We start from the raw sequence: 20,629 nt of genomic DNA on the forward strand, positions 1-20,629 counted from the left end.
CAGCTGCAGAATTAAATACTTGAGTAAAACAGCTTTCCATCTCAAAACCTAGCTTTTATAATGAAAAGTTCCACATAACCCACCCCACTTGGGTGGCTATCATTTGTAAGTTAGTGGTCAGCATATCTAGAGCACTACCTACAAAAAGTTCTGACTAACAAAAGAATAAGTGTCACCGAGTGTGTCTGTCGAAATGTCAGTCTGGTTGGCCAATTGAAGGGAATCTAAGTTATAGGGAATGCCCAAGTCATACGTTGACTGATATGTGCTGCTCAATAGAATATACAATGGTGCTCTCCACAACAGCTATTCAGTTTTCAGGAGGCCTTTCAGTTTTGTTCTTTAAAATATAACAAGAATCAAACCTAAGCCTCTCTTGCTTTAGCTCTTCACTCTTCAGCACAGTCCACAGTCAAAATTTTGGTCAAGTTGGCATAAATTCTGAGCACTTCTTATGTCTCCAATTAGTTTTACTTGTTTGTAAAGTTAGTAGAACAATTATAAAACATGCAGAAACTTACTGCAGCAACAATGCCATAGAGAGGCAAGATAACTTGATCAAGAAAAGAAACGCCATCCTGAGTAATGCAACTATTAGCTGGCTGTGCAATTTGCTGCCTCACAATTTCATCCATTTCCCTAGCCATCTGCAACCCAAATTCATGAGTAAAAATCCAATACTATAGATAAGAGTTGACAAGAGATAGAACAATTAGTAGGCAAAACAAAAGGAATGCATGACATGTAGAACTAAAGCCAAAATATACCCATGAAGAATAGAAGCAGAAGATATAGCAATCTGCCAAGCTAGAATGAAATAGGCTAAAAGTAGCAGACTCACACCAAGCCAATGCATTCAATACTATTCAAATTCCTATTCCTAAAAGATCATTTCAAAGTTTGTTTAACACTCAACATCCTGCAAAGGCGCTGAAGGTTGGGAGCAATATTGCAATTACAGAGAAGGATAATTCAACGTATATATGGAATAAAAACTTGTGCATATTCAATGCTTTTCTTCACAGTAAAAAATCCACGAAAGCTTACAAAAATGATAATAGGATGAAAATGGCCTTTAATAACCTCAACAAATTAATTAACATGAACTTTTCAGAGTCAACCAAAAGAAAGATGACTTAGATTGTCTGCTCAGTTATCTTACATGGTGAAATATGTAGCACAAGCATTCCGGCAGAAACCTGATATTGGCAGCTTCACCCCATATTAGGTAATATAAAGAGACGTATAGCAATTTCTTCTCTCTGCTAACAGCATCCAAACTGCTCAAAGCCATTCCAGATCCTCAACTCTCAGTCATCATAAACCATAAATTACATTCAGCGCTCAGTCACAGATAGCTGATAATATTTATACCTGCTCCAAACAGGCTGAATAGCTAAATAGCTACACCAGTTAATGTAATTCTCAAGGGACTTCACAAATACGTTCTGCACCGCAGCCTCATCCAGTTTCTAGAAGCAAGAGACGTAAATCATAAGAAGAAATAAGAAGGGGGTAAAAAAAGATCATCAGACATTGAATGACAAAAACCAATGGCGGAGGAGGCCATAACCTTTAGCCTACTCTTGATTCCTCTGGTGCATATTAATTTAAGGTTTTTAAAATAAGGGATTAGAAACTTTAGATATCCAAGGTTCTCTCCAGCATCTCGTAGCTAGATTTTTTTTTCTTCTTGCCAGAACAAGTTGTATATTAAGTGTTAAAAATATTAATAAAATAATCAAGGGCTTTTGTTGAACAGCTGAAGCTATTGGGCCATCATGTCATCAGAATGTTCATAACAAAGAAATTGAGAGTTTAGTACTCAAAAGGCACGAGACATGGCTGCAGTTTGTCCAGTCTTTGAGCTCTAGCTTCAAGTAACAAAGAAAAAAGCCAAGGAGAGGAAAAGAAAACACAAAACTAAGGACAAAATGTCCTCCCAAAAAAATCCAAAAAAGATGTAGTTCAGTAGCTCAAAGAAAGGCACTATAAGCAAAAAATACTAGGGAAGAAATATAGACCCAAAGCACAGATATAGAGACTCCATAAACCCAACCAGACCTTTGATTGGTTTTGTTCACACTAAGACAATTGCGGGTCAATAGACACTATAAAGTATACAACAGAGAAAACACAGGAGGGAAAAACAATGACAACAAGAGCCACATCCTCAAGAACAAAACGGATGAACGTCTTGTACAGCTAGCTTAAATAAGGAGGAATGCATAAAGAAAGGATGTAAAATCCTCCTCAAACTGCCAGAAGTAGAAGGCAGAAAGTAACACAATGACACCCCTCACACATAACCATTTGCTTAGCACGATCACAAACTCAAAAGGACACTACTGATCCATGGAAGCAAATTCAACAGGCTTATGCACCGTAATTTTGAAACTACTTTATGATTGCACAATTCCACTTTATCAGATATTTAAATGAAATAATTGCTTCCCTGAGCAGTAGAACAGGAGTACCTCCCCCTAGCCCTACATAACCTAAAGGTCATGAAAGCCTACTTTACACATTTCATCTCTGGGAAATGATGTAGCATCCTTTGTTATATTACTTGATAAAACTACTTTAATTATAATTCATGACACATTTGAAAAACATTTAAGAGCAAGACAAAGACAACTTATTGACCATTCAGCGAAAAAAAAAAAAACCCAAAAGGTTTTGAGACTTACAGGTTCTGTTTCAGCTGGAATTCCAAGCCGAGACTGCTCATTAGCAAGCAGGTGAACTAAGTGTTCTCGCTGATTAGAGACATTATCTTTCTGGAAAAAACAAATGTCCGTCATCAAATGCAAGAGAGAGAATGATTTTGTATTGATACTACCAATGCATCTAATAGCTCCTTATCAGAACACGATCAAATGAATCAGATTATGACTTTGTTCCATCTATATTAAACAATTAATTATAAGAATAAAGACCAGAGAAGAGACAATGACAATTGTGAAAAACTCCACTCAAATCTTCACCGCCTAATTCAACTGATGTCTTCAAAAATTTCTCAACTCAAAATCATCATACATGAGAATTTAAAGTATTGGTAATTGGTACTTAAAAAAAAAAGGGCAGAGAATTGTAATAGGAAAATAAAAATGGAAAGAATTTGCTGTTTACACAGACAAATTCAAGCGTTGAAAGAAATTAGACCTATACAACTTACAGGAAAAAAAAAAATCCTAACATAGAAACATCATGGAGAGAGGAAAAAAACAACAAACTACTAAAAAGTAAAATTGAACATGCAACCATATATCTAATCTCCCTCCTTATCTTAAAAAGAAACCACCATAAACTTTGAAGAGCTGAACTCCAAGCTGAATACATATATACAAAACATCTGAACAGACAAATGGGAGATCTTAATAAATGCAGTCATGCCCCTTCATCTGATCGCACCAGAATACCAGAAAAAAATTGCAAATATCAAGAAATTTGGCCCCCTTATTGCCACCAAACCCTAAATGATTGAAGGTTTTAAAAATGAGATCCATCCCAGTAAAAATGTGCATGACAACTCGCCCATGCTGACCTGAAATCCAAAGATACACTGCAAAAAATCAAGCATATCAGCATCTCTAGCAGCAGGAATTGGATGACCCCGAGGTAACTCCGGCAAACCCCTATAGTACTTCAAAGCTGAAACTGCTGCTTGAACCTAGCAATATGTTTCCTCAGGTAAAAATCCAGACAATAATATTCCAAATATCAAGTCCTAAGTATTAGTGAAAATAATGAGAGTTAGATTAATTAGTTAGTTCAATGATGGCTATAGCATTGGTATAGAAATTTGGTCATGTCAATCACACTAGACATGTCTATATATATCAGAGTACACAGACCAATAATACAAGCTTATCTTCCTGGTCACTCTCTCTCTCTATATATCTCATTGTTTTATTCCTGGTCTCTAACTTCTATATTAAGCAAAATAACTCCCTAACCTCAAGCAAAGACATAATAGTATTTGTTAAGGAAGGAGCATCCAAGGGAATAATGTTGTAAGCAATTAGGTCTTCTGTCATTGCAGAATCTGATTCCATCAGAGATTTCAGCTGCAACAAAAAGAAAAATCTGTTAAGAGATGATCATTAATAACATTAATGAAAACTCAAGCTCCACCAAATAACAAACAACAGTAGCTTAGGAAAAGCAATTTTCTACAGAAAATGCTTCCAGCAGAAATGCCTTCTCTTATCAACCCTGAAAACATGTTAAGCTTACTCCCTATGAAGTATGGAGTATGGACACTAGTATGAACACATGAAAGGCAACATGATAAACTTCAGAATTCAGATCATAGAAACATCACACAAACACATTACACTCAAGTTGAAAAACTGAATCATGAACAAATCCATTCTCCACGGAGGAGACCAGTCTAATTTTAAAACACTATGAAAACCGAGAAAGAGAGAGAAAGAAAGAAAGAAGGATTAAAAGAAGCAAAACACTCATGATTCATAATTCATATAAAAGAAGATGATAAGCAAAGTCTCCAAAAGCATCACCACTTCTTTTCTAAAGGTAGCATCACTGTAACACTCCATAAAATGACGTCTTTTACAACCCCCCCCCCCAAAAAAAAATAAACATATATATTCATTACACATGTAAAAGGATTGCATCTTCATATGATACATGTCAAACAGAACAGAAGCAAACCTCTTCAGGAATTTCGGTGGACAGCTGTTCAATGACCATGCCCAAAACCCTTAAACTAGCAAATATTCTTTTCCGTTTCAATGTCTTCCGCTCCAACCTATATTCAACAGCAAAGAATTTAAATTTCAAAAGGAATACACACAACACATATTCAGAAGATGAAAACCAGGCCATGAAAGAAACTTAAGTGAAAAAAGGAGTTGGCAGATAATTGCATGGAAGCCACTTCAATCTTGGTGATAATTGAAAAACTGGTAAAATCCTTTGCTGTCAACAAAGTTAAATACGAGTACTATAACTCAAGCTACAACTCCTTTCCTTCATGGTTCATCATTATATTTCCTCAATCAAAATGATATTTTGTTCATCATGCAATTTTTCAATTTACTCGGCATTATTATTTCTGGCTATGCTCTCTATCCATTGCTCAGCTATCTAACCTATAGCATAAATGCTTGAAAACTCAATTATCAAAATTACTAATTATTTGGCCTAAAAAATTTACCAATTCAACAGCATCGCTTTTTTAAGTAAAAAAGGAGAATGTATTGGAGAGAAAAAAGAGCAATATGAAGAAATATAGTTAGAGGAAAAGAGGTCCTCTCCATACAAAATTGTGAAAATAAATCACATCCACAGCAGATTGCACTATAGAACTTCTTACTTTGGGGAGTGCTGGTGTCTAAAGGGGAGGGGGAAGAAAGAGAAAGCACAAGATCATCTAAATGGGCAACTTTTGCTAATACACAAACATACTCGCTAAGCTTTGCACTAAAAGCACCAGATTCCCGCAACTTCATCTCCTCCTCCCGTAACCTGTCTACATTATGCTTCTCCCTATAGCGCTTGTAGAACTCTTGTAATTTTGCAATGTCCTGACTTCTATCTATGGTTCCAACTTCTCTCTTAGCCAACTTTTGCTGAAATACGTTAATAAATGAGCAGGATAATATAAATTATAGCTGCTAGAAACATTGGAGTATAACTTTGATAACGTGAGACAAAACTTGCATTAAGAAAATCAATGAATATAAAATAAAAATAATGACAAATGAAATGGTTATACAGAACAGCAGGCTTCCCTTGGATTTGTTGCTGCCTCTTGCCATGAACGTCACAAGTGACTTTTACAAGTTAAATAAATAGAATAATTTGGCACTTGCTGAAGCAAACTCTCTATTTATACAACAACAACAAGAAGAAGTCTTATTCCACTAAGTGAAGTCAACTACATGAATCACATTATGCCATTAGGTTCTACCCACAACCAACTACAAACACATTCACCAAAACTCTTTATATTTTGGTAAATTGATAACAGCTCCAAAAACACAATAGACCTTTTTCCAAAATATATACCGCAAGGTAAAGAAAAAATTCAAATTTGAACAAGAGAACCTACAAGCAAAAGATACGGTTGATATTCATCAACCAACAATAATTATAGGCCTTCCCAAATCTTGAACATCTTCCCCTTTTTCCCCTTCCTTCCTCCCTCTCTCTTCCTCTCCCTCTTTCTGCTTCCTCATCTCCTTTTTTCTCAGGACAACAATGCACAAATTTCAAGTTAAATCTAAGACTAATGAAGTCAAACCATATATATCGTACCTTAATAACAGACATCAAACCAGTCTTAAATTGCAAAACACCTCGGCCTTCACTGTTAGGGTCCAAATTCTGAGATAATGAGTAAGCATGCTCACATACTGCATGTAAATAAGGTATATAAGATAGGGCACTGAGCAATAAATGAAATATTATGAAGTATTATTTACCAAAAAACTTTTAAAAAAAATATTATGAAGCACTGGCACGGATCCTATATATGAGATGGCAAGCAGCCACATTTCAGATTTAAATATATTTATTAATATAGACAAGGAAGGAAGTGCAAGACAGAGAGGTATGACATGATACAATTGCAACAAATTAATAAAAATAAAAAAGCTAAAGATCATGATAAAAATAAATCCAAAGCCCAAAGTTTACAATAGGCTTAGAAGCTATTATTCTACAAAAAAATACGAGTTTAATATCATTTCAATATCTGGAATTTTTAAACCGGCAATTCACAAAGAGAACTTCCTTTGCAGGATGTAGCCAATTTAAATTTAGTTTCCATGCTCAGATAACCAATCCTTGAGTATCACTAAAGCAAAATGTTACAAAATGCAAATAAAATACGTTGGAATGGAAAACAAGCAGTGAAAGCATACAGATTCTGGAGACATTAGGATCCTCCTCTTGAATTTCATCTGCAACTCTTAATATCTCATCAATATCCCTGTTTTTGGCAAGTGCCGATGGTACGTTTCCAGCAATTCCAACAGCCGGCCGTCCATATGTATCGTCACCAATCCTTGCCCTCCTCAGCGCAGCCCGGACTAATCTCTCCCATAGTACCTCAGCTCCAGACATTTTCTATAGACAGTAAATAACGAATTAAATCGCAATTAATAAAACAGAATGGAAAATCACAAACTAAACAATTAAGTTCGAACGGCGTGGTTTAACTCCAACCTCAGCATCTAGCATCAAAATTGGTAAAACCAACGGCGAGTTCAATCGAATGCATAGATTTTCGACCATGTTCAGCATGTTTAGCATTTAAAAAAAAAAACTATAGAAATGCCACAGCCAAAGACGACTATCCTCAACTGCAGACCAGCAAAAGCACGTAGAAAAGCTATAACAACAACAACAACAACAAAAAACACGGTACGTCGAAGATCGAATGATCCAGGCAGGAATGAACTTGCAAAGCTTAAGGAAAAAAATTAGCTTCTTGTTTCCATTCAAATTTTGTCGTGAACCAAACGAAGGTAACAGAAAAAGAAGGTTGATAAACGAAAATGACGAACCTCATAAGCCCTAGGACCAAGTTCGGAAGGAGCTGAATCAGTCTCGGACACCGGAGAAGCGGTCCTTTCTTTCGAAAAAGCAGACGGACGTGGATGTGAAAGTGAGAGGGCGAGAGCAGGGATTTTCGGGTTTTGCGGGTGAAAAGATGGCAGAAGCCAGAAAGTGTATGGCACCGGAGAAGAGAGCCGGATTTACCGGTTACAACCGGTCGTGCAAGGCCATTTACCGGCTGGGCTGGGGCTCACGCCTCACAGGTCTTTGACGCGGAGAAGTAAAAGCGAAGTGGCAGCAAATTCAGATCAAGTGAAGAAAATGAGAGGGAGGCACGTGAAGGCCCCGATTCGCGTCCGCGCCGGTCTTTCTTTCCTTTTTTTTTCCCCCCGCGAGCGTGTTCGCGCCGGTCTTAAGCTTTGATTTTTCTACTGCCACCAAGGAGTTCCTTTTTTGTAATAAACGAGCCCCTTTGTTTTTTGATATAAAAATTATTTAATTAATTTAAATAGATTGAAATAATTAATTGCCATATATATAACATATTTTTTTCAAAAATATTATTATATAATATTAAATAAATTATATATCAATTCATGAATTAAATAAATTAGTGTTTAAAAAATAAATATAAGAGATGAAATACTAAACTCTTGTATTTAAAATCAAATTCAGCTCTTCTTCTTAGTAGTACATAACTAAGATTTTGACTGCAATACGTCTAAGGTGAAGTGAAATTCTCTTTTTTTTTTTGGGGTCTTCACGTTGAATCTTCTTTCCGTTCCAATCCCACCCTTTATAATGCGGTTCCTCATGGGGATGTTCACAGCCGGCCTGTCCCAGTCTCGATCTTATTGGAAAGGGACGGGCCCGTTCCAAAAAATTTTGGAACGGGACAAAAATGGGACTGGGACGGGGTCATCCCATCCCGATATGTATATTTTTTAAAAAATATCTTATATTATATTTATATTATGAGTTATATATTATTAATATTATTAAAAAGTAAAAACAAATAAAATATGAAGCTGAAGCCCTAACTGTCTTTGCCTCTCTCCAGTCTCCAGTTTTCACTTTTCACTTTCGTTCCCTTCAGATTTCAGACAGCGATAGCTGATGGAAGCAGCGAACCATGTCTTACACTCTCACCAGTCGCCTCTCGGTCTCCGCTCTCGGCTATTCTCTCATTTACGAAGTGCGAAAGAGGCCGCTGGAGAACGGTACTTAGTGCTTACTAACTCACGCTGCCTCTCTCATCTTGACTTCATCTCTTCACTCACAGAGTCACAGACCCACTCTCCAGTTCTAGCCTCCATTAAAGTCGCAACCTTCGTAGCTTCTCTTCGGCCCCAATCCATCGTCGACGTCAATCTTTGATGTAGAGTGTAGACTGCAAACTGGCCTCACCTCCTCTCCAACCGTTCGATTTCTACTTTCTCTATTTCTCATACTCATGAGTTTTCACTGCTTTTCTTGATCTTGGGGTCTTTAAAAATCCCTTTTAATATCTTTTTCTCCATCCATGCTTATTGATTTCATCTTAATAGCCAACATGATATTTTGCCTCTTTGTATGAATATGGACTATGGATTGGCCGATTGGGATCTGTTTGATATTCTTCACAAATGAGACAGAGAAAATAAAATCTTTTGTGAAATGAGTAAAACCCACCGAGTTAATTTGCCTCATTCGTTGGTTCTCCAAATTTTCCTAGTTGTTGAATTCTTTTATAATTTGTATGTATCATTCTCTAGTTGATGGTTTGTGAAGTAGTAATAACCAATAAATGTTGGATTGTGTGCTGGATGGATTTGGTTCTATTATTTTCTGGACGAGTGTTTGTGATGACGTAGTGTGGTCATTTGGTGATGGACTTATTGCCTCATTGGATGTTTGGACTGTTTGTTATGTTTCTTTATGGTTTGAGACCATTGTGTGGAGTATGGACTATGGAACTTTGGAGCTATTGATTTAGACCTTTTATATTTGCTAGTAATTTGAGACTATTAGTGGCTTGGTGCTTAGATTTTCAATGAGTTTTTGTGGGGTTAATTGTTAAAGCCTTTTATTTATGTGTTTTAATGACTATTTAGAATTTAGATAATTGATTGATAGTGACAAATGGTCTCCAACTAGCTTTTATTGTAAATATAACTTTGGTTATATTTTAAAAAATATATGACAATTGATGCTTGTTACTTGTTAGTTGTTCTTACTTCCTGTCTTGCCAAGATGACAAAATCCATCACATGATTAACTTTGTTTTCTTACTATCCCATTTATTGAATACTTGAATTATCATGATGTTGCTGAGTAATGGTTTATTTTTCAGTGTATCCTCACTATATATTGTACGAGCATTCAGTAAATGAGTAGATATAAAGCTGTCTATTATTGTTTAGATTGTAAAATTGTTGATATATGAAAAGTATATCTCCTATTAAAGGCCTAGATCATTTAAAATCTCCTATTAAAAGGCCCATAGTGTTTTTAAAAGGCCCACAGCGTTTTTTAGAAGGCCCATGGTGTTTTTTTCAACAAAAAAAAAAGTACCAGGACGTCCTGGTCCCATCCCGACTGGAATCAGGACAATATCGGGACGGGATGAGACACAGGACAAATTCCTTGTCTCATTACTATTCATCAGGACGGGTCTGTCCTAGTCCTGTGACCAGTCCTAGTTTATTGTCTGTGATGTAATGATCAGTCTTGTTATATTACCCTGATTATGCAGAGTTATTTTTCATATGAATCAAAACTTAATCATCTTTTTCTTCCTTATTTGACTAGTAATACTCATAGGCTTTTTTCCCCTAGTTTTGGTAAATCAAGAAGTTGTGATTTTGTGAGACTTTAAGATACGAGTCTACAATTAATTGAAGTTTGATAACTTTGCATTTTTCTTTACCCCTCGCTTGGATTGAACGAAAATTAGGGAGGAGAAAAAACTCGAAAGAAAAACATAAGGAGAAACAAGTTTTCTCTTGCTTGGACAGGGAAAAAAATGGAGGAGAAAATAAAGTAGGCCCTATGCCTCATTTTCTCTCCATATATAGAGAGATTTGGGAAGAAAAACAAGATTTTTATGACTGCCCCTCCTCTTTATATTTATTTTCTTCTATTATATTAAAAAAGTTATTCACTTTTTATTTTTATCTTAAAACAATATTTTTATTAAATAATTTGGTTTTAAAACGTAATAATCTGAAAATATATATAAACCAAATAATTTAATTTTAAATTATTTGATGATGCTAATGTTAGTATAATTTTTCTATTGCAATATTTAATTTAATTTAATTTAATTTTAAATATGATATATTTTGATAAGAACATTTTAGTCATTTAGATATTTGCTAACTTTCCTTCTTTTCTATTTTCTCTCATCCATCTAAGCAAAAAGAATGATAACAACTTTCCTTTATTTTTCCTTTCTCTCTATTTTCTTTCCTCCCATTTTCTTCCTATGCAAGCATAGTCTTAAAGACGCTACATGGAAAGAAGAGCTCAGACGCTGCCTTTGACAAAAGTTAAGGACTTTCATAAAAGATAAACCCTTTTTTTGGGCCAAAATTTTCATTGTAGACTTGTACATGGTCAGGACTTAAAAAATTAAGAAATGAACCAGTTGATGGAAATGTCAGAAATAATAACAAAATATGGAGAAATTACTATCAGAAGAAGAAGAGTGTAGCTACCAAAAAGTCTTATCTTTTTTTTTTTACCACAAACCAAAAGTCTTATCAATAACAAATGTACAAGACAGATTAGTTGTCTTTTTTATGCCGAGACTTATTATTACGTGTAGAACATTTTAGTTGGAATCCATAGTGATTTTCCTAGAAGTAATTATTTTTCGAGATTAATGAGCATTGATATGCTACGTTAACAACTTTTTTTTTAAGTCATGGATTAAAATCCTATCAATTTTCTTAACAGGGAATCAGATTTCCTTGAGTTGAAAGACTGGGAGAGGCTTCTTTTGAGCTCTCGTATTCAGCTGAGGAGACGAGTCTCCTTGAAGTTTTGAAGATGTTTTAAGATGAATTGAAAATTGGAATATTGGCTTCAAGCAGGAAGGCGATGATGCAATCACATGCACTTCCAATGGCTCAATGAACCATACCGTCAAATAACTCCTAATTTCTAAAACAGTCCTGTTAATTATCCCTGCGACAACCGCCGTTTAAATAGTTTCAGGGATACCGTTACAATTTTTTTTTTTTGGGGCCAGGATAGAGTTATAAACAAGTTTGTTGTTTCCGTTGGGTCAAAAAAAAAAAAAGTCTTGTTTTTCACATTTTTGGCGTCAAATTTCTTCTTTATTCGTTCAATCTAATGAGGTGCTGCCCTTTCGGGTTTTCCAAATGGGGAAAAAACTTTGGCCAAAAAGGGGGGGGGGGGGAACGCAACGCGCGTTCTCATATATAACGACCAATTGGATTGGGACAGAGAGAAGGCGGCTATTGAATGCGGCTATATTATTTGCTTGCATGGCGTCTTCAAATGGCTTTGCTCTTTGTTTTACACGTACGTTCGACTTTGTTCTTGGTGTTTTTTAATCAACATACTGAAATGACCAGCAAAATACCGAAGCTGTTGATAGAGACAAAGAGTCTCTCACCCTTGAAACATTCAAATTCAAGTCTTGAATCCCATCCCAACTCTTCCTCTACTCTCATTTGTCAGCTTTCAATTTTCCTCTGTTGGTTGTTCATTTTTTTAATTAATTTGCTGCCGTCCTTCATATCATATACGATACTCTCATGGCCTATCCCCACGTTCCTTCACTTCTCTTGAATCTTCTTATATGCCCCTTCTTATATTTTGATGTCTGACCTGGTTTCAAATTTATACCTTTCGCGTTTTAAAAAAAAAGGCTAGCCTGATGATTGTGGGTTGAGATCGACTGCAATGTAGGTGTTTGCTACAACTTTTCTGTTGCATGAAGTCTGTCATTGGAGCGCAAAATCTTTTAACCTCAGCGGTGTATCGCAAAGTCTTTTTGGGGACGTTTATTGCCGAGGAGACCTGAGTTTCCTGGTAAATGGCTTCGTCTTTGGCGGAGCTTCTGGCAGAAGAAGGATTCAAAAAGAGCAGAAGAATGACAAGGTCGATATCTTCGTTGCAGTCTGATGCTGTGACTGCACAGCCACCGCGTCGCTCTCTCCACAACCAACAAAGAAGACCTTCCATATCTGGTGAGAGAATTTTAACAGAGAGAGCCAAGTCTGATGCCTTGCGTTATCAGATCAGAGGCGAATTATTGAATAGTGATACTGCTAAGAACGTGAGGCCAAGGGATAATCTTGATAAAAGAGAACAAATGGTTGAAGGACTGAAGAATAAAAACGAGGAGAAACTCTGTAGCAGTACAGAAGTAGGTACAAAAGTCGTTCTAAAATCACCAAAAACTATGACCAGATTTGAGATAACTGAGGTAAGGGAGAAACAACACAGCAGAATTAAAGATATCTATTCAAATGAGACATCTGATACCCCGAGAGGGAAAGAGAAGAATTCAAGTGAATTTAGGGACAAGGAAAAATGGCGAGAAATGCCTGTCATGGATGGAAAGGTGGATAAGAGGCATGACAGTGATTTTGACTCAAATATGCTTGAACAGTTCAGAGGAAATGCAAGGAAAAATATAAAAGGACATAGGAAATCTTACAGTAGATCTTCAAGGAAAATCTTTGATAACAGTTACCAAAAGCACCATGAGAAGGTGGCTTCTAATCTAGCTCTTGATGAAGTTGCTGTCCGAGCGATTGTTTCCATTCTAAATGGACATATAAAACGTTTTATAAAAGACGAGGACTTCCGGACTACATTGCGTCACACTTGTTTCTATTCGTTGAATTTCATTGAGCCAGAAGACGAGAACAGTTCTGAGGCCGAAGCAGTAAGAAGTCTTGAACAAGGAATTGAGACAGTTGAACGAGTCGTTGACGGATCTTTACCTTCAAAAGAATTGAAAAGGGCTTCTTTGCAGCTAGGTTTTGTTACAGGTTTGAGTTTAAATGATTTGAAATATGGATTTACATGTGGGGTTCCGAATTATAAGTTGTCATCTTCTGCTCATCTTTACCTTAGTGCGTTATATAAGATTCAGAGAAAAGATAAGGCGTCAGCAAAGCATCTTTTGCAAGTGTTTTGCGATTCACCTTTCCAGACACGGACAACATTGCTGCCCGAACTGTGGGAGGATCTGTTTTCTCCACATTTTTTTCAGCTGAAAGCATGGTACGCTAAGGAAGTTGTCATTCTAGCCAATAAATCAAGCAGAGCAAGAAAACGAAATCTTCTTGAAAAAGTCTATAAGGAGCATTTGGATTCTGGAACTTACATGTTTGCTGTATACTACAAAAATTGGCTCACTGAAGGAGCTGAACCTCCAATAGTTCCTTCAATCGATATTCCATCAATCTCTGTCTTGGAAAGCCGGCAGAAAAGTTCACGAGGTCATTCGTCAGAGCTTTGTATTCCTATTGATTCATCCTCACCTCAACCAACAGTCAGCAAAAGACTTTATCATTCTGTCTTTGGTAGGTTGAGTAAACCGGGAATTGATGACCATGAAGATAGTGATAATGACATAATGACATTGGCACTTGCATCAGAGGTTGTTACGGTTCAGCTGCCATCGAGCAAACATCTACACATATACCAGAAATAGTGAAATTTACTGATCAAGATGTTAAAGAAGACTCCTTCGAGAATGTGCCACTTGTTTCATTGCATCCTGTAAGTTTTTTGCTGTTTCTTACCCCCCTCCAAGAAAAAAAAAAATCTTATGCTTTGGTCTGTATTACTACAGAAGTTTTCTCTTTCAACTATTAGGCTGGACTGGTTACCTACAACAACAAGCATATAGAAGAGGAAAACATGATTTCTCTCCTCTATAAATTGTCTTAAAAGTCTTCTGCGCCCAGAATGCTATATTTTGGTACTAGTAATTTTAATAGATTGGGAATGTATGAACTGTTATAATACGGAATGATTGATATATTTACCTCTTAACAATTTGATGGTGCATGCTTTATTTATTTCCATTGACCTCTGATCCATAATCTTTCAAATGCAGCCAATCAAGACAGGCTCTTCTCTTGAAGGTGAGAAAAATATTTCTTTTTCTAGTTCAACCTCCTTTAGATAGCATATTTTGTTTATTTAGGATTTCTTATGATAAAGGTAACTGGACTACATAAACTTTCTGATGCAGGATTGTCTTTTCCAACCGTTCCACAAGAATTTCTTTGTCCCCTTACTGGAAAATTATTGGAGGAACCAGTCACTATAGAGACTGGGCAAACCTTTGAACATGCAGCCCTCAAGTCATGGTTCAGAGAGGGACACAGAATATGTCCTGTAACAGGAGTTACTTTAGATTTTGTGGCCATGCCCCTAACTAACATTGTCTTGAAGAGACTGATTCATAATTGGAAATCAGAACAATTAAGCGAGCTCTTGGATTCCGCTTCTCCAATCTCAAAAAATTCAAGAGAGTCAAAGCTGAAAGATAGGGATGAGATTATTACTTCCAAATTAGAGAGTCTTTTCACTGTGTTAAATGAAGAGGACAAAGTCACTTATGCCAAGCATCTCATTTCCTTTGGGGTTTTAGAATTTCTGCTTCGGAGGTTTGAATTGGGAAATTTGGAAGAGAAAACACATGTGGCGGCACTCTTGCTAAATCTCATTGGAGGAGACTCTTGTTGCATGTATCAGATAGCGAGAGATATTAATAAGAGGTTTCTTCTTGATCTTCTTCACCACAAGGAGTTTACTTCAAGAACTAACGCAATATTATTGCTTACCAAACTCGTAGCATTAAAAAGGTGGGTATGGTCAAGTTATTTTATGGCATTTGATCTTCTTCACCAGTAGCATTTAATGAGGGCCATAGAATTTTTATTTTTAGTTTTTAGGATTTCTTCTTCAGTGGCGGTGTTTAGTTTTTCAATAGATCACAAACATAGAGCTAAAAGCTGGTGAAGTTCTCCGGTTTGCAAGCTTGGCAATCATCAATGTCTAAATGTTATCTACATAATTAGCGGTTCGAAATAATGCGTTGTTTTGTTGTTTCCTTCCAGTTTATCTGATGTTTTGAATCGGAATTTTTCTTTATTGCTGGGCTTATACTCTTATTAGAATGCTTTTCCGGTTAAATAACACGTATATATGGCCTAGAAAACATGGATTAGTATTCTTTCTCTATGAGATTTTAGCATTACCTTAGTAATGAATCATTTGCTTTCTTAGGAGGTAAGTTTTGCTTTGAGTTTCAATGACTTGACTTGATTGGTTAATTCTCCCTTAGCAATAAACGTCTATACCTTTGAACTTCCAACTATACAAGGGAGTGACGTGACGTATATTTATAATGTGAGGTCCTGCTTAATTGACTAATTGTACTTTTGAGAATGATTATTGTCTAGCTCTCTTCTTAATTGCTGAGTGGTTGACTCATGTAATGTGTAGAAGAAAGGATGTCACTTCATTCTTAAATAGACTGAAGGGTGAGGATATATCCACTACAATGCATGTTCTGCTGATGTACCTTAAGGATTCTCCGCTACATCTCAAACCTGAAACTGCTGTTCTTTTGTTGCACTTTGATCTGCTGGTATGCTCCAATAGTCTTTTTATTATTATTATTAAACAAATTTCGTTTCATCATCACACTCACTCAAAGCATTTGTTTTGCCTTTTTTCTTTTGGCAATGATAAGATTTCACTTCAGGTCGAGTCTCAAAATTATGGCTCATACAGAGAGCAGGCTGTGACTTCCATTTCAGAGGCTCTCCATGCCAGCTTAAATGAAGAGAAAGTCCAAGAAAATTGTTGTAGAGCACTTTTTATCTTGGCTGGGCATTTTTCTTCCACGGGGGGTACTGACCAAGAGTTGCATTCTAAAAGAAGCGGGATATGTAATCAATGGTTCAGAAGTTGACACTTCTGATCACGAGGAAGAGGATTTATCATGGGATGGAGCCATTTCTTTTGTAAGTTTTCTCCAATACATTACTTCATCATTGTTGTATTATATCCATATTGATGAAACATAACGCCTCCTTGAACATTTATCTGATGCGCATAATTACTGTTAATATTCCAATTATACATTACCAATGTACTGATAAACTTTGATCTTAGGTCCTTATTCTTTAGTCCCTTCCTCATGGAAGTTGAATTATCGATTCTATTGCGACCCCTTTCAATTACTATACCATGGACGAATGATGATATACGTGTTTTCTGTCGATAGCAAGCGACTGCTACTAGAATTATCAATGTGAATCAAATCCAGAACAACTCTTTTATGTTATCAAGTAACTGTCGTTGCTTACGCAAGTTACTTGATGTCACATGCCTGATATTTTTAACTAAAATGATAGGAAAAGGAAGAAGAACGGAGCAAAGAATGGTTGGTGAACTTGTTAGAATCAATGATCGGTGATGGAGAGAGTCCATTTTTGAATTCTATCTCTAAATGTTTAGACTCTAGACATCCAGATTTGGTCAACATGTGTTTGGTAACTGTTCTTGGTTGAGCTCCTCGCTTTCTACGCAATATGACTCTGGATTACAACTCTCTGCCTTCTTAGCCGTCATTTCTGAGATAGTAGAAGTCCTGGAAAATGGGGAACTTGAACTCAGGATTCTTGCTTCATTGTGCTTGCTTAACTTCAGCAAAATACCAGGTTTGACAACTTTCCCTTCAGTTGAATTCACAATGCAGCTATTGATGGAACGTGGTATGGGAAGAATACTTCACATGATGATGAATTTATGCAAGAGCGCTATCATTAAATATACAGAGTTTTATTCTCTCTCTCTCTCTCTCTCTCTCTAATATGATGTGACTTGTATATTATAGAATGCAGAACACTTTTGACGACTATGGCAGAAGATATTAATGGTCCTCTTCTTAAACTACTTGATGTGACGTGGACTGCAAAGCAGCTGCACGCGATTATTTCTGGCGTGGATTTGTAACGCTGTGGGAAATGCAATTGCATGCTACTTCTGAAAATCCCCTGTTATTCTCAACATTGTAGATCCCTCTCTGCCAACAAAGTTATCCGAACGGGGAAAAATCCGACCCAAGGTTTTGGGTTGGGTCATTGAAAATATCCGAAGAGTTTATGTATAGATATTTGTGATTTTTATTGATGGGGAACTTTTTGGGCAAACTGTATTTCAATATTCTTGAATACGCCAGATTTAGTTGGGTCATGCTGTGTATTTGGTCACGTTCCCGTTTGGCAAGGTCACGACGATTAAGATCAGCATATTTTCTAAACATAATACTGCTTCGAGGGTCAAACACCTTTTACTTGTTGTCAATGTTCTTTCTCTTTTCAGGTTCACCTTTCAGCTTCTAATTTATCCATAGGACATAAGATGCGATTTTCCTATGTTTAGAACACACAGTTTAAGAAGATTATGGATGAACTTCATAAAAGCAGTAAACATCAGCCCCCATACAAAACGGACACTGCAGATAGACCCTAATGCCCAAAAGAAGGGGGAAGAAAAAAAAAAAAAAAAAGGGAAGGAGGACGTTACAGAGAGAAGGAAAAACATTAAATACTTGATAGATCCAGTCCATGACACATTTGACTTAAAAATCGGCAGGTTCTTCCTTGATTTGGACTTTAGATACTGCTCCCTCACCTTGGCCCTCTGCTTCAGCCATGTTGGTGGGTTCGGGCTGAGCAACTGGTTTTGCGGGAAGAAGAGTTATTCCCTCCCTTGAGTGGTGAAGGCGGAGATTTCTTCTTCTGATTTTGGCCATAAGCCTCCTCCTCCTCTGAGCTTTAGTTTCATACTTGTAATGAGAGCTCACGTGAGCCGCAAAGGTCTGTGACGTTGGAAACTTTCCAAAACACCTTGGGCATGTGTAGGGCCCATATTTCTTACAAGGAAGACTATGAGTTATACCATCATCATTGTCAACATCATTCTCATTATTTGTTGCAGAAGGATAACAAACACTCACAGGAGTAGGAGCAATAACAAGAGCTCCATTATAATTGCTTCTGGATTGATTATCATCTGAGCATGCTTCTTCATTAAGCTCTGTTATGGTGATTCTCGCTCTACGTTGCTGTGAGTAATTAAGATTGGTTTGAGAACTGAAACTAGGGACCAGACGACGTCTGGTGGAGAAAGCAGATATGAGACGAGCTCTTAGAATCTCTCGAGTGGCCAGAAGCCTTGCTGAATAAGAAAAACGGTAATTTCTCACAAAGCTGCTTCTCCTCTCTATCATATTCACTGGCCCACCTCTAATTTTGAAGCTTGGCACAAGAGAGAGGCTTCTGTTTTGATGGTTTCTGCTTGAAACAGGAAATCCAAGCTCTAGCCGGTCAGAATAATTGTGAGAGATCCCATTGTTCATGACTGGTTCATGGTCATTGAAGCTTGGAACGAGAGAGAGGCTTCTGTTTATAAGGTTGCTTCTTGAAACAAAAAAGCCAAGCTTCTGCTGGTTGGAATAGCTGGAAGAGACCCCAGTATTCATAACTGGCTCGTAATCATTGAAGCTTGGAACAATAGAGAGGCATCTGTTTCTATGATTGCTGCTTGAAACATAAAAGGCCGTCTCTTGCAGGTTAGAAGAATAATTGGAAGAGATTCCATTGTTCAGGACTCGTTCATAATCATTGAAGCTTGGAACCAGAGTGAGACCTCTGTGTATACTGTTGGAGAAATTCAAAGAGACCCCATTGATGACTTGTCGATCACCTCCATTGATGCTAGGCACAGCAGAGAGACTTCTGTTGGTCTGGTTGGAGTAATTGAAAGAGACCCCATTGTTCATTACAGGCTCAGCTCCTCCATTGATGAAGCTGGGAAAAAGAGAGAGGCTTCTGTTTCTGTAGTTGCTGGAGGAAAGAGTGAAGCCAAGTTGCTTCTGGTTGTTAGAACTGGAAGAGACAAGGAGAGGCATGGCCATTGTACCTCAGAAATGGAGAAGAAAGAAAGCAAATGATATGTTTGAATTACTTGGAAGAAGGTAGTGCATTTTATAATTGAATTGGTACATTGGCTGGAAAAGAAGAAATTCATTATAGGCCAATGCGGTTTCTGCAGATTCAGACCAGTGTTATGTGTCATCATGAGAAGGAATCCTCCCATTGGTGGGATTTATGGAAAGAAATTGATTGCCACAGCAAAGGGACCAATAGTAAGATTTCAACTATGAATGTTTTGGATGTCGTCAAAATCCTCGCTGTCTCTCAAATCTCAATAATTAATAGTCATTGAATGCACTGTTTTATTTACGCGGAAAAAATGCTTGCATTTTCCTTAACTATCATTAAGTACACTGAGTTTTAAAAATTAGCTAATAAAATGCGCTTCAAGAAGTAGTACTCCACTAGTCTTATTTATAAGACATTTCCAACATATTTCACACAAATAAAAAAAAATCTTAAACTTTATTAACTCTTTGTTAGAATATACTCTTCCGGTCCTTAATATAAGACCCATTTAACTAATTTGATTAGATTAAGGAAGTTAGATAAGTTAGTTAATTATAAAAAATGTGACATGTTTTTCCTAAAACACCATAATCATTTTTTAATACCCCCTCTCCCCTCTTTTACTTGATTATGATTGAAGGAATATTTATAGGGGTAATTTAGAGAAAACTGATAAATATGAGAAATGGGTCTTATATTAGGACCAAAACCAACTCAATAATTGGGTCCTATATTAAGGACCAGAGGAGTAATAACTTTCTAATTTTACTCCAATTTTACCTCTATTTAATATATACATTTTTTAAAAAATATTATATATACTATAATAAATGAAAGATAAAAGATACATTCATGTTAAAACTTTAATGAAGTGACTTATAAATAGAACTAAGAAAAATCTTCTCTTTCTGCCATATAAATAGAACTAGAAGAGTATATATGATTTTTTTAATTCTAAAAAATATTCAATAATGTGTTCCAGTGATTATATTATCTTCATATCTCATATATTAAAAATAAATTTTATTATTTTGTACTCCTCGGTCCTAATTATAAGACCCAATTGACTTATTTGAGGAGATTAAAGAAGTAAGTTAAGT

At 36.4% G+C, this 20,629-nt stretch overlaps 1 protein-coding gene and 1 pseudogene across 1 annotated transcript; one reads left to right on the forward strand and one right to left on the reverse strand.

Moving 5' to 3' along the window:
* Window positions 1-521: 521 nt before the first annotated feature.
* LOC114718595 (callose synthase 9-like) lies at window positions 522-7,762 on the reverse strand (the record flags this gene model as incomplete). Its single annotated transcript, XM_028903957.1, has 11 exons — window positions 7,542-7,762; window positions 6,897-7,101; window positions 6,289-6,386; window positions 5,437-5,600; window positions 4,681-4,777; window positions 3,960-4,070; window positions 3,548-3,673; window positions 2,691-2,780; window positions 1,375-1,472; window positions 1,163-1,280; window positions 522-647 (listed from the first exon to the last, which is right to left on the reverse strand). Coding segments are annotated over exons 2-11 (1,230 nt in total), but the record flags the coding sequence as incomplete, so codon positions are not given.
* Window positions 7,763-12,580: 4,818 nt separating this feature from the next.
* LOC114718592 (uncharacterized) lies at window positions 12,581-17,535 on the forward strand (annotated as a pseudogene).
* Window positions 17,536-20,629: the final 3,094 nt, after the last annotated feature.

This window comes from Neltuma alba, unplaced genomic scaffold (assembly GCF_004799145.2).
Source record: "Neltuma alba isolate B1F8T4 unplaced genomic scaffold, ASM479914v2 tig00011853_pilon, whole genome shotgun sequence".
In the NCBI taxonomy this organism is placed as follows: Eukaryota; Viridiplantae; Streptophyta; class Magnoliopsida; order Fabales; family Fabaceae; genus Neltuma; species Neltuma alba.